Genomic DNA, 15588 nt, shown 5'->3' on the forward strand with positions numbered 1-15588 from the left:
GCAAGAAAACGCAGCCTTTCCACCAGGGCTGTGGAGTCGGAGCTGTGGAGTCGGAGTCGGTGTCCATTTTGTTGTAGGCGGAATCTGTATAAAATGGATCTACTCCAACTCTTAAAATCTATATATATAAAAGTGAATGTATGTGTGTGTGTGTATCACCAACCAAATCACGAAGCATCTTTCATTTAAACAAAACTGTTTAAAAGAAGCTGAGCTGGGATTGGTTGCTATGAGCAACAGTTTTTTCACTCCACGACAACACCTCAGCAGACAGTGACCGGGTGGGAGAAATCTGGCATCCCCGGAAACATAAGCTCCCAGCCATTGTCTGCCCCCCAGAAAGGAGCAGAGAGCACATGACAGAAATGAATCCCCCCCCTCCCGTGCCCATATACTCATCACACATTCTCCAACCCATAAGCACATCTTCCCTCTTAAAGGGATCTCCGGTATGGAATTTAGGGCAAATCCCTCAGCGCTCTGATTCTGACCCCAGTGTTATGAATGAGTCACCGTAGGAGGCAAAAACAGAAATACTAGCTAAGTCCAGAAAACCAGAGAAGTTGGCAGCTATCGGATTGCAGACCCCTGAACCTATCAACAACAACTAGCAGTAGCCGTGGGGGGTTCCTACGGTGCCCTAGACCCCTCGATCACAGCCGGAGAACTAAATAGCCTAAAGACAAAGGGAAATCTAAACTGCCCCATAGCAGACCCCAAAGCAATAGGCAGCCCCCAACATATAATGACGGTGAAGCAAGATGAAAAAACACTCACACAATCAAACAAGGCAAAACAAAACCAAAACACAAATGCAAAAAGCAGAGCAGAAAACTTAGCTTTTGAGGAGCAGGAATCAGACTGGTCTCCTAGAATCCTTCAGAGAGATCACCAGCAAGGCAGAAGGGCGTCGGCTGCCTTATATCCAGTCAGCAATTCCAGTCACCCAGTCATCATCACCCTGCTCAGGTGCTTGGTAATCAGCCTCACTACCTTCCTTCACCAGAAGAGGGAGTTCATCAGACCTCAATGGTGAAGGGGAAAATTAACTCACAACAGTACCTCCCCCTTGAGGAGGGGTCACCGAACCCTCGTCCATGCCACCAGGGCGATCAGGGTGAGCCCGATGAAAGGCACGCACCAATATTTTGGCATGAATATCAGAGGCAGAGACCCAGGAATTATCCTCCTGACCATAACCCTTCCACTTAACCAAATACTGGAGTCTCCGTCTAGCCAGACGGGAATCCAGTATCTTCTCTACCTCATATTCCATGTTACCTTCAACCAATTCAGGGTCCGGAGGTGCCACCCCAGGAACAACTGGTTCAACAAACCTCTTCAACAAGGACTTATGAAACACATTATGGATTTTAAATGTGACAGGAAGAGCCAAACGAAAAGAGACGGGATTAATAATCTCCAAAATCTTGTAAGGTCCAATAAATCTAGGCTTAAACTTAGGAGAAGCCACCTTCATAGCGATATTTTTTGATGATAACCAAACCATATCACCAACCTTAAACTGGGGACCAATGGTCCTATGCCGGTTGGAAAACCACTGGGCCTTTTCCTGGGAGAGAGATAACTTATCCACCACTTGGTCCCAGATCTGGTGCATTCTCTCCACCACAGTGTCAACACCTGGGCAGGCCGAAGGCTCCACCTGCCCTGAAGAAAATCGAGGATGAAACCCAAAGTTACAAAAAAAAGGTGACATCAAAGTGGCAGAACTAGCTCTATTATTTAAAGCAAATTCGGCCAAGGGCAAAAATGAAACCCAATCATCCTGATCAGCGGAAATAAAACATCTCAAATACGACTCCAAGGTCTGGTTTGTTCTCTCCGTCTGCCCATTGGTCTGAGGGTGAAAAGCAGAGGAGAAGGACAACTGAATTCCCAGCTTGGAACAGAAAGTCCTCAAAAATCTAGACACAAACTGAACTCTTCTGTCAGATACAATGTTCTCAGGAATCCCATGCAAGCGAACCACATGTTGCAAAAACAGGGGCACCAACTCAGAGGAAGATGGCAACTTAGGGAGTGGTACAAGATGAACCATCTTAGAGAACCTATCACAAATCACCCAAATAACAGTCATTCTCTGAGAGACAGGCATATCAGAGATGAAATCCATTGAAATATGGGTCCATGGCCTCCTGGGGACCGGCAAAGGCATCAACAACCGACTAGAGCGAGAACAAGGTTTAGACCGGGAGCAAGTCCCACAGGACTGCCCAAAATTCCTGACATCACGAGACAAGGCGGACCACCAAAAAGACCGACTCACCAGATCTCTAGTACCAAAAATACCTGGATGACCAGCCAATGCAGAGCAATGAACTTCAGACATCACTCTCTTCTTCCACTGGTCAGGAACATACAACTTTCCACTGGGACAACGCTCAGGCTTGTTCTCCTGTAACTCTTCCAGAGCACGTCTCAAATCGGGCGAGATGGCAGAAAGAACTACCCCTTCACCTAAGATGGTAGCAGGCTTGGTCACCACAGGAGAATCAGCAAAGAAGCTCCTAGAGAGAGCGTCAGCCTTGACATTCTTAGTGCCAGGAAGAAAAGAGACCACAAAATCAAAACGTGTAAAAAACAAGGCCCACCTAGCCTGTCTAGGGTTCAAGCATTTGGCCGACTCCAGGTAAATCAAATTCTTGTGGTCAGTGAGGACCACGACTTGATGTTTAGCTCCCTCCAACCAATGTCTCCACTCCTCAAATGCCCATTTCATGGCTAACAGTTCCCGATTCCCCACATCATAGTTATGTTCAGATGGAGAGCACTTTCGGGAAAAGAAAGCACAGGGATTCATTTTAGATGTTACAGGATCCTTTTGGGACAAAACAGCTCCTGCACCAATCTCAGAAGCATCCACCTCTACCTGGAACGGGAGTGAGACATCAGGTTGCCGCAAAACTGGGGCAGAAGTGAATCTTCGCTTCAGCTCCTGAAAGGAAGAAACAGCCTCCGGAGACCAATTTAACACATCAGCACGCTTCTTAGTCAGATCAGTCAATGGCTTGGCAATACTAGAAAATTTTGCTATAAATTTCCGATAAAAATTAGCAAAACCCAAAAACTTCTGGAGGGCCTTCAAAGAAGTGGGCTGAACCTAATCATAAATGGCCTGTACCTTGGCCGAGTCCTTTTCAATAGTTGACGGAGACAAAATAAATCCCAAAAATGAAATCCTCTGTACCCCAAAAAGGCATTTCGATCCTTTGACATACAGGGAATTCTCCCTCAAGATCCGGAACACAGTCCGAACATGTTCCACATGAGAATCCCAATCCTTGGAGAAGATCAAAATATCATCCAGATAGATAATCAAAAATTTATCCACAGTCTCGGAAAATGTCGTTCATGAAGCACTGGAAGACAGAAGGGGCTTTAGTGAGCCCAAAAGGCACCACCAGGTACTCAAAATGTCCCTCCGGAGTATTAAACGCCGTCTTCCATTCATCCCCATGCTTAATGCGGATAAGATTATACGCCCCCCTGAGGTCAAGCTTGGTAAACCATCAAGCACCTTTAACTCTGGAGAATAGATCCGAAATCAGGGGTAATGGGTACTGATATTTAATAGTAATTTTGTTGAGGGCACGATAATCAATACAAGGCCTTAATGAACCATCCTTTTTAGGCGCGAAAAAAACCCCGGCACCTAAGGGTGAAGAGGATGGTCTAATATGACCCTTCTCCAACGCCTCCTTAATATAGGATCGCATAGCCTCGTGCTCGGGTACAGATAAATTGAAGAGCCGACCCTTGGGAAATTTACACCCCGGGCTCAGTTCAGTTGCACAGTCATAACTCCTATGAGGAGGCAAAGACGCAGACTCATTCTCACTAAATATATCATAAAAGTCCGCCAAATAGTCAGGAACATCATGCGACTGAGGAGAGGTGGAAAAAACGGAGCCTCACTAAGGGCACACCGACAACCCCAACTCACCACAGACACAGATTTCCAATCCAAAACTGGATTATGAATTTGCAACCAGGGAAACCCCAGAACACTGGTATCATGCAAATTATGCAACACCAAAAATCTGCAATTTTCTTGATGGTCTGGGGCGACCCGCATTACCACCTGGGTCCAAAACTGAGGTTTATTTTTCACCAAAGGAGTAGCATCAATCCCCCTCAAAGGGATAGGCGTCCACAGAGGTATCATCGGAAATCCACAACGTTTAGCAAAATCCAAGTCCATTAGGTTCAGGGCTGCTCCCTAATCCGCAAAAGCCTTCGCGGAAAATGTGGACAGGGAGCAGATCAGAGTAATTGCCAGAAGAAACTTAGGTTGAACACCACCCACAGAAAACGTGTGTGCAAGACGTTTCTCTCGTTTAGTACAGACAGAAATAATATGCGAGGCATCTCCACAAAAAAAACACAGCTTATTACGCCTTCTGAACTCCTGACGTTGCTCCCTGGACAAAACTCTATCACATTGCATAGATTCAGACACTTGTTCAACAGGTGGCAACACCTCTCATGCAGTCCTGCGTTCACGTAAACGCCGATCAGCCTGAATGGCTAATGACATAGAATCGTCAAAACCAGAGGGAACAGGAAATCCCACCATAGTATCTTTTACGGCTTCTGACAAACCCTTCCGAAAGAGAGCTGCCAAGGCATTATCATTCCAGGTAGGAAGGACCGCCCACTTTCGAAATTTTTGACAGTACAATTCTGCAGAATCTCGACCCTGGCTCAATGCCAACAGGGTCTTTTGAGCCTGATCAATAGCATTAGGTTCGTCATACAACAACCCCAAGGCTTGAAAAAATGCGTTCACATTAGTCAGAATAGGATCATCTGGTTTCAAAGAAAACGCCCAATCCTGGGGATCGCCACGCAGCAAAGAGATGACAATTTTAACCCGCTGCGCGGAGCTCCCTGACGAGTTAGGCTTTAAGGCAAAAAATAATTTACAATTATTTTTGAAATTCAAAAATTTAGACCGATCCCCAAAAAACACATAAGGAGTAGGGATCTTTAGTTCAGCAGCATGTGAATGAGCAAGATAGGCGGAAATTCCCCACACTTCCGCAGCGAGCTGCTCCACATGATCAGAATTGCTTTATCTCCATTGAGAGAAAAAAAAATTCCCCCTACGGCCTCAGAGATATAGAGGAAATAATATACACACTTTTTTTTTTCTTTACAATTCTTTCCTGCTATTGAGTACCCTAGGATCTGCGGTATGGCTGGTGATTCTGTTATGAATGAGTCACCGTAGGAGGCAAAAACAGAATTACTAGCTAAGTCCAGAAAACCAGAGAAGTTGGCAGCTATCGGATTGCAGACCCCTGAACCTATCAACAACAACTAGCAGTAGCCGTGGGGGGTTCCTACGGTGCCCTAGACCCCTCGATCACAGCCGGAGAACTAAATAGCCTAAAGACAAAGGGAAATCTAAACTGCCCCAGAGCAGACCCCAAAGCAATAGGCAGCCCCCAACATATAATGACGGTGAAGCAAGATGAAAAAACACTCACACAGATAGAAAGATAGGCTCAGCAAATGATGGGGCCCAAGCTAACTAAATAGGACAGGATAGAAAAGTTGCTGTCTGCTATCCGCCAAAACCCTATCAAAACAAGAGCCAACAGACTGATAGGGAAAAAAGCCCTGAAGACGCTAGGCTTCAAAAAGACTATATCAGTACTCCCTTTCTTTCTTTAGGCTTATTTAGTTCTCCGGCCGTGACGAGGCGTCTAGGACCACCGTAGGTACGCTCCACGGCTACTGCTAGTTGTTGTGGATAGGATCAGGGGTCTGCAATCCGCTAGTTACCAACCTCTCCGGTTTTCTGGGCTTAGCTTGCTTTTTGTTTTTTCCTCCTCGGTGACTCATTCATAACAGAAGCCCCCGTCCGGACCTGACGCGGCCGCGCAGGTCCCTACAGAGACCCCTGCGGACCCGGGGCTGCCGTTAACTCCACCGCTATCCCCGGTGTCCCACCGAACGGCGTCCACTGCCCCCATGCCTGCACTGGAGCAGAGACCACACTGCCGGGAGGCCCCAGGTACGTTTGATGCCCCTACACCTGGGAAGGCCCTGGGGTGTACCGCGGTTGCAGCGGCTGGCAAGGTCGTGCTACATCTGGTCTGGGACTGGGATGCCTGTCCTCGGGGGGAAACACCGGAACCTGTTATGAACGGGTCGCCGAGGAGAAAATAAAAAACAACACAAGCTAAGTCTCAGAAAACCAAAGAGGTTGGTAACTATGCAGACTGCAGACCCCTGATCCTAACACACAACTAGCAGCAGTCGTGGAGCGTTCCTACGGTGGTCCTAGGCTCCTCGTCACAACCGGAGAGCTAAATAAGCCTAAAGCAGGAAAAGAGGAAAACTAACTGCCCCAGAGCAGACCCCAAAGGAAAGACAGCCCCCCCACATGTATTGACGGTGAAACAAGATGAAAACACAAACAAAGGCAGGAAAATTGGCTGAGCAAACGATGGGGCCAAACTAACTAGAAAGTACAGGAAAGGAAAGACACTGTCTGCAATCTGCCAAAACCCCTACCAAAATGTCCAACACAACTGATAGCAAAATTAACCCTGAAGTCACTAGACTTCTCCCACTATATCAGCACTCTGAAATATTCTGAGACAGAGCAAAAAGAGGCCAATCTAATAAGGGACAAAAAAAGGCAATTTGGCAAATACAGATAAATAAGAGTGGAAATTCAGCACAGCCCAGCCTGGCTGGCTGACCACACAAAAAACTGAATTGACCAACAAGAACAAGTGTGAACATTAGCAAAAACAAACTTAACTTGAGAAGACTGGAACAGAGCTGAGCCCAAGACCTGAGAAGCAGACTGAATCACCAGAACCAGGATAGGGCGTCGGCTGTCTTATATCCAGTCTGATACTCCAGTATCCAATCGTTATCTTCCTCACCAGGTGGCAGATCACTACAAATTAAACCAACCTCACTACCTCCTGTCACCACCAGAGGGAGAACGGAAGGAGAACTCTCAATTGGTGGAGCAGAAAATGAGCTCTTAACAGGAACCCCTGAATGTGGCGCCGCAGTACCAAACCAGTCTGGAGCGGTCCTGGGAGGAACGGGAGGATGAGGAGAACTGGGCTAGTTGTCAAGCTACCATCCATCAACTGGCAGCTGAACACCGGAAGAGGGAGCAGCGCCGGCTAGCAGTTCTAGGCCCAGATTTGGACCGGAAGGAGCGGGTCCGTGCCGGTCATTATGGTCCCAGAGATGCAGCAGGTTGGGGCCACGTCCTGAACGTGAACCATGAGAGGGGGTTCGGCTTTATCCATGACCCTAGCCGAATCTCCAATCTGTTCTTTAACCGGCGGGATGTAGAGCCACATCTGAGAAAGGGGCACCCTGCCAGGAACCTGAGCCCGGGAGATCACGTGACCTTCACTGGACATGAAGGACTGAGAGGCTGGTACACCATGAATATTAGGCGAGTCCCGGAGGATCTCATCCAGACCTGCAGGCAGAAACCACCTACTGCCCCCAAGTGCCAAGATGTACCAAAGGTACAGAAGACCTCAAGCTTCACTCCACTGCAGGAAGAGTACCTGAGGACTGCACAAGCATTCTTTTTATCTGGTAGCAGTTCCCAATCAGCAGCTTACAGAACCCCAGGAGGGGACCACCACTTGTAACCTGCAAAATAACCAACTTTTGTTACCCAGGAGGATTTAGTTGCACAGTTGTGCCTTTGTTTTTCCTATTATGTTCCAGATTTTGTTTTCCAGTGTTGCCCTGTTTTGATTGGCAGCGTTTCTTCAATTAGAACTGTGGAGATCATGGTGCCCTCTCTTGGTTTTACATAGACACTTTGCGAAGATAACGTCTACCTCTTGTGGAGCAAGACTCCAATCAAAGGACACTGCAAGAGATCCCGGCTGGGAGCGGTGTCCAGCTTTTACAAGAATTATTGAAAAGTTTTAATGTGAAGTATATGATGATGTGTCTTATGAGAGTAAATGGCTTTTATATAGAATTAAGAAATGTTTTGACAGAGAAATGAGAGATTTGAATAAAGAATAAAGAGTTGAAAATGTAGATGGTGAATATCACTTTGAGCTGATGACAGAAAAGTAGAAAATGTGAAAAAGGAAAGATGATGAAGAAATGTGTTGATGAAGAATACTGAAGTGATAGTGAGTAACAGATGATAGCACTTTGAATTACGTCTTGTATTGAAAATTGCACTTTTGACTTAGGATTTTAGATAGTTAATTAAGAATTGTTTGCAACGTTCAAGAATGAGTGCCTCTCATATTGGGAAGTTTAGTATAAGAAATCTTTATTCAGTATTGCAAAAATTTTGTATGTCCCTGTATTGTCAACTTTGTTTGCCTTGCAGCCCGCGGACGTGCTGTGTTTAACGGGGGGGTATGTGGCGCCCCTGAGGCTCAGTCACCACAGAGGTTCTGCACCTCCTCCTGAGGTGTGATACCCCACCATCCAGGTAAGGTGGGAGCTCCTAACCACGCTCCAACACTCGCACCCCACACAACAGAGTAGTTCAGCAAACCACATTGCGGCTCCTTGCTTAGAGAGTAGCAGAGCACCTTTGGTGGTTCCCTGCTTGGAACACTAATCGTGCTGGGAGGTGGGTGGAGTTGAGAATACATAAAAGAGCGGGGAGGTTTAGGATTACAGGTCAGTCTGATGGGAGGTCAGTCAGTAGGGCAGTCGGGAAGGAAGCCACTCAGAGAGGAGTGGGGATCCCTGGAAGAAGGGATGGAGGAAGGAGTGCTGCAGCTGCCTCAGTGACCTGAGCCAGCTGGCACGGGAAAGTAAAGAAGGAGAAAGACGTAGAACTGAAACCTAAGCTTCCATAGGAAAGAAAGACAAGTACGGAACGAAGGAGTAGAAGAGAACACAGAGGACGTGGGTTAGGAGAGAACCCTGCCTAGAAGTTCTAAGCGCGAGGCCGGGGCCCGGTCCCCGAGGTTGTATGGACACTAACGGTTCTGCAGCAGACACCGGTGGAGTAGTGGGCTGTAAATGCACTACTCCCATCTAAGACTTGGGGGCACAACAGCAACACGTATAGAGAGCCGGGACTCAGGAGTAAGGGAGTCCCCGAAGCAGGCTACAGCTGTCTGCCATACAAGTAGAGTTCTTGGGAACATCTGATAGGAGGAACTCCAGTGTAACTCAGTACTAGGAGATCTTCACACTAAAAGGCGCTATAGAGGAGACGTTCAGAAAGGCACATGTTGGCGGAGTGTGGGAAGGGAGCATTCCATCTTGCCTGGAGGTTGCCTGAGTCCCTGACCCGGAGGACACGGTACGGAGGCAGGCACCTGTGTGTACTACAGTCTGTGAGTAAAGCTTTGGAACTACAAGCCCTGGTATCCTCCATTGATTCCTGCGCCAACACACTCAACACCGCTATATCTGGGTACCAGCTTCCACACCGCCTGCGCCTCTTCTCTTCCCCCTACATCTACACTGCCCTGGGGCTACAGCTCCACCTGTGGGGAGCTACACCATCTTGGCTGCAACACACCACCAGCCCCAGAGGACCTGCATGCAGCGTCGGCCTAACATCTCACTTGCCGAACACCACAGGTGGCGTCACAAACTATTCATTCAAACCATTACATTCCCCCATTACTTGGGCGCCCAAGGCCACGGACCAGGTCACTGCTGCTGTGACGCGTCCCGCTGACACCGGCCCGATACCGAGTACCCCACAGCCCTGGGAGGGCGACCCAACTGTGGAGATGAATCTGTGCTGCACTTTATGCACATGCTCAGTAGTGACCAGTGCTGTGGAGTCGTAGTGGAGATGAATTTGTGCTGCACCTTATGTACATGCTCAGTAGTGACCAGTGCTGTGGAGTCGTAGTGGGGATGAACCTGTGCTGCACTTTATGCACATGCTCATTAATTGACTAGTGCTGTGGGGTCGTAGTGGGGATGAATCTGTGCTGCACTTTATGTACAGGCTCAGTAGTGACTCTGTGCTGTGGAGTCGTAGTGGGGATGAATCTGTGCTGCTGCACTTTATGCACATGCTCAGTAGTGACCAGTGCTGTGGGGTCGTAGATGAAATGAATCTGTGCTGCACTTTATGTACATGCTCAGTAGTGACCAGTGCTGTGGGGTCGTAGTGGAGATGAATCTGTGCTGCACTTTATGTACACGCTCAGTAGTGACCAGTGCTGTGGGGTCGTAGTGGAGATGAATCTGTGCTGCACTTTATGTACATGCTCAGTAGTGACCAGTGCTGTGGGGTCGTAGTGGAGATGAATCTGTGCTGCACTTTATGTACACGCTCAGTAGTGACCAGTGCTGTGGGGTCGTAGTGGAGATGAATCTGTGCTGCACTTTATGTACAGGCTCTGTAGTGACCAGTGCTGTGGGGTCGTAGATGAGATGAATCTGTGCTACACTTTATGTACAGGCTCTGTAGTGACCAGTGCTGTGGAGTTGTAGTGGAGATGAATCTGTGCTGCACTTTATGTACATGCTCAGTAGTGACCAGTGCTGTGGAATTATAGTGGAGATGAATCTGTGCTGCACTTTATGTACAGGCTCAGTAGTGACCAGTGCTGTGGAGTCGTAGTGGAGATGAATCTGTGCTGCACTTTATGCGCATGCTCAGTAGTGACCAGTGCTGTGGAGTCGTAGTGGAGATGAATCTGTCCTGCACTTTATGTACAGGCTCAGTAGTGACCAGTGCTGTGGGGTCGTAGTGGAGATGAATCTGTGCTGCACTTTATGCACATGCTCAGTAGTGACCAGTGCTGTGGAGTCGTAGATGAGATGAATCTGTGCTGCACTTTATGTACATGCTCAGTAGTGACAAGTGCTGTGGAGTCGTAGATGAGAAGAATCTGTGCTGCACTTTATGCACATGATCAGTAGTGACCAGTGCTGTGGAATTATAGTGGAGATAAATCTGTGCTGCACTTTATGTACAGGCTCAGTAGTGACCAGTGCTGTGGAGTCGTAGTGGAGATGAATCTGTGCTGCACGTTATGTACAGGCTCAGTAGTGACCACTGCTGTGGATTCGTAGTGGAGATGAATCTGTGCTCCCCTTTATGCACATGCTCAGTAGTGACCAGTTCTGTGGAGTCGTAGATGAGATGAATCAGTGCTGCACTTTATGTACAGGCTCAGTAGTGACCAGTGCTGTGGAGTTGTAGCTGAGATGAATCAGTGCTGCACTTTATGCACATGCTCAGTAGTGACCAGTGCTGTGGAGTTGTAGCTGAGATGAATCTGTGCTGCTCTTTATGTACAGGCTCAGTAGTGACCAGTGCTGTGGGGTCGTAGTGGAGATGAATCTGTGCTGCTGCACTTTATGCACATGCTCAGTAGTGACCAGTGCTGTGGGGTCGTAGATGAAATGAATCTGTGCTGCACTTTATGTACATGATCAGTAGTGACCAGTGCTGTGGGGTCGTAGTGGAGATGAATCTGTGCTGCACTTTATGTACACGCTCAGTAGTGACCAGTGCTGTGGGGTCGTAGTGGAGATGAATCTGTGCTGCACTTTATGTACATGATCAGTAGTGACCAGTGCTGTGGGGTCGTAGTGGAGATGAATCTGTGCTGCACTTTATGTGACCAGTGCTGTGGAGTCGTAGTGGGGATGAACCTGTGCTGCACTTTATGCACATGCTCATTAATTGACCAGTGCTGTGGGGTCGTAGTGGGGATGAATCTACGACCCCACAGCATATGTACATAAAGTGCAGCACAGATTCATCTCCACACTTGGGTCGCCCTCCCAGGGCTGTGGGGTACTCGGTATCGGGCCGGTGTCAGCGGGACGCGTCACAGCAGCAGTGACCCGGTCCGTGGCCTTGGGCGCCCAAGTAATGGGGGAATGTAATGGTTTGAATAAATAGTTTGTGACGCCACTTGTGGTGTTCGGCAAGTGAGATGTTAGGCCGACGCTGCGTGCAGGTCCTCTGGGGCTGGTGGTGTGTTGCAGCCAAGATGGTGTAGCTCCCCACAGGTGGAACTGTAGCCCCAGGGCAGTGTAGATGTAGTGCTGTGGAGTCGTAGATGAGAAGAATCTGTGCTGCACTTTATGCACATGATCAGTAGTGACCAGTGCTGTGGAATTATAGTGGAGATAAATCTGTGCTGCACTTTATGTACAGGCTCAGTAGTGACCAGTGCTGTGGAGTCGTAGTGGAGATGAATCTGTGCTGCACGTTATGTACAGGCTCAGTAGTGACCACTGCTGTGGAGTCGTAGTGGAGATGAATCTGTGCTCCCTTTTATGCACATGCTCAGTAGTGACCAGTTCTGTGGAGTCGTAGATGAGATGAATCAGTGCTGCACTTTATGTACAGGCTCAGTAGTGACCAGTGCTGTGGAGTTGTAGCTGAGATGAATCAGTGCTGCACTTTATGCACATGCTCAGTAGTGACCAGTGCTGTGGAGTTGTAGCTGAGATGAATCTGTGCTGCACTTTATGTACAGGCTCAGTAGTGACCAGTGCTGTGGGGTCGTAGTGGAGATGAATCTGTGCTGCACTTTATGTACATGATCAGTAGTGACCAGTGCTGTGGGGTCGTAGTGGAGATGAATCTGTGCTGCACTTTATGTACATGCTCAGTAGTGACCAGTGCTGTGGAGTCGTAGATGAGATGAATCTGTGCTGCACTTTATGTACAGGCTCAGTAGTGACCAGTGCTGTGGAGTTGTAGCTGAGATGAATCAGTGCTGCACTTTATGCACATGCTCAGTAGTGACCAGTGCTGTGGAGTTGTAGCTGAGATGAATCTGTGATGCACTTTATGTACATGCTCAGTAGTGACCAGTGCTGTGGGGTCGTAGTGGAGATGAATCTGTGCTGCACTTTATGTACACGCTCAGTAGTGACCAGTGCTGTGGGGTCGTAGTGGAGATGAATCTGTGCTGCACTTTATGTACATGATCAGTAGTGACCAGTGCTGTGGGGTCGTAGTGGAGATGAATCTGTGATGCACTTTATGTACACGCTCAGTAGTGACCAGTGCTGTGGGGTCGTAGTGGAGATGAATCTGTGCTGCACTTTATGTACATGATCAGTAGTGACCAGTGCTGTGGGGTCGTAGTGGAGATGAATCTGTGCTGCACTTTATGTACATGATCAGTAGTGACCAGTGCTGTGGGGTCGTAGTGGAGATGAATCTGTGCTGCACTTTATGTACATGCTCAGTAGTGACCAGTGCTGTGGAGTCGTAGATGAGATGAATCTGTGCTGCACTTTATGTACAGGCTCAGTAGTGACCAGTGCTGTGGAATTATAGTGGAGATGAATCTGTGCTGCACTTTATGTACATGCTCAGTAGTGACCAGTGCTGTGGAATTATAGTGGATATGAATCTGTGCTGCACTTTATGCACATGCTCAGTAGTGACCAGTGCTGTGGGGTCGTAGTGGAGATGAATCTGTGCTGCACTTTATGCACATGCTCAGTAGTGACAAGTGCTGTGGAGTCGTAGTGGAGATGAATCTGTGCTGCACTTTATGTACATGCTTACTAGTGACCAGTGCTGTGTGGCTGGAAGTCAGGGAAATAGAGGAGTTGGAGTCGGTGGTTTCGCCTACCGACTGCACATCAGTTGCCACACTACAAAAATTGTTCAAGAATAGGAACATGACATCACAACTTACAGGATCTGGTCCTAATATCGTGAAGCAAGATACCAGAGAACATCTTCAGAAGTCTTTAGGAGTTCATGCTTAGAAGAATCAGAGCTATTTTGGAGGCACCATGCAGCTTGCACAATATGAGGCAGCTAGTTTCATTGCTGCATGTGACTAATCTGTCTAAATCCATCTCTCCAGAGAGCCAAGGAGTTTGCTGATTTCTGTATCATCATTATTAGGGTTTTACCAGGGTTAAAAGTTATCTCCTATTCATAGAATATATAGTATCTTGCTATTTGCTGATAGTTTGGCTGCTGGGATGTCCTGATCTGAATAGTGGGGCTCTTCAAAGATCCTTTTTAATGGGGTTCTCTCATCTTCAGAATGGTAAAATTGCTAAGTGCTTGTAAAATTTACCTCTTATTAAGTACCCTCTCCGTTCTTCAGAACAAAGGGACTTTTAGTGTTGTACTTTACTGCTCATAGCCTAAGTTACTGGCCACCTCTGTAATTTATCAGTACGAGTCTTCTCCTGCAGCCGGCCAATTGCCGGATCAGGCCAGTTTCAGTACTCCTGTGCGTCTACGAGGCTGCAGAGTCAAAGCTGTCTCCGCTTCCAGCACTGGAGGGCTAGTGATAACAACCAGTCGCTGGTCCGAACTGTCAATGATTCATGGAAGCACCACCCCTTAGCAAGCAGGAAGTCGGGAGGCTGGGGAGCGGTGTGCTCCTGAACAGTAATCGTGAGACAACCCTTTCGCTAGAGAAGAGATTGAGCACGTGCACCTCTGCTCCAGGCGGCCCATCCCATAGACCATAAATGAAGCGGAGATACAAATGCATACATACAAGCTATGGAGCCGTGTGTGCAGTGGTCCAGACTGAACTGTAATGCAATCTTTGGTGGGAAATATTGGTAGACATTTTGCTCTGATATGTTTTCTGGTGTTTTATTTTTTATTTCTCTAAAGCATTTTTACTGATGGTCCTTGTGTATAAAGGTTGTGACTGGTGTTTTCTTCTACAGGTGAAGATAGAGAACCACTATGATTTCCAGGATATCGCCAGCGTCGTGGCCTTAACGCAGACCTATGCCACCACCGAACCCTTTGTAGATTCTAAGTATGACATCAGGATTCAGAAGATAGGAAATAACTACAAGGCATACATGTAAGCCCTCCATGTCATACGTCATGCTGGATGTATAGATTCTACGTCTTATGTTTCATTGAAGAAGTAGGATGGGTACGCAGCATTCGAGTGATCATATCCTGTCCATCATTTGTGTGTAAATACATGGCTCACCCTAATTATATTCTCAGGGCTGTCCAGTTATAGATCAGTGGTGGTCCTACTGATGGAACTCCACTGATTGTCCTTTTAAAATGCTTGACCTCTGCTCCATTCTTTCTCTAAGGCGCTGCTGGAGAAAGACAATGTAGCTAAGGGGAGTGCCTCATTCACAACCTCCATTAATTTGCAGAAATGAAGAGCACCTGTCAATGGAGGATCCAACATGCCCATTCATTATACAGACAGCTTAATGATTTCAGTGGACTTAGTGTAATGCTTCATTTCGCCTGCGATGGTGCTATAGAGGATATTTAACACCTCCCGACTTCCGTAGATAATAGCTGATCTCTGGACAGATGCAGGGTTCCCTCTTCAGGGGACATAACTGATAAAAAGGCATTACCTACAGCAGACGACCCCTTTAAAGACGACGGATAAGCCTGCACTGCGACATGAGATCAGTGTCACATTGGGATATCGCATTTTGTGATGTCGTCTAGTGACACAGAGTCGCAAATGTTTCCAAAAGGGTTGGATTTTCTGCTTGGTCGTAATTCGCACATGACTCACTTGCCGCAGACTTAATTACAAGCCACATGTGACTTATTGGAAATTTAGCCATTTTTTTTTTGCAGCAAGATCTCATCTCTAAAATAGTCACAGGACAACAAAT

The 15588-nt window shown here is 47.5% G+C and overlaps 1 protein-coding gene across 2 annotated transcripts in view; it reads left to right on the plus strand.

Annotated features, from left to right (window-relative positions):
• Positions 1-15588, plus strand: part of SYN2 (synapsin II) — a 434838-nt gene that overhangs the window by 248830 nt on the left and 170420 nt on the right. For both annotated transcript variants that reach the window (XM_073574250.1, XM_073574251.1), the window contains exon 7: positions 14650-14792. In XM_073574250.1, the coding sequence (XP_073430351.1) occupies positions 14650-14792 (143 nt within the window). The remainder of the gene's footprint in view (positions 1-14649; positions 14793-15588) is intronic.

Source organism: Dendrobates tinctorius, unplaced genomic scaffold (assembly GCF_039654945.1).
Source record: "Dendrobates tinctorius isolate UK_male_01 unplaced genomic scaffold, ASM3965494v1 ptg000038l, whole genome shotgun sequence".
Lineage (NCBI taxonomy): Eukaryota > Metazoa > Chordata > Amphibia > Anura > Dendrobatidae > Dendrobates > Dendrobates tinctorius.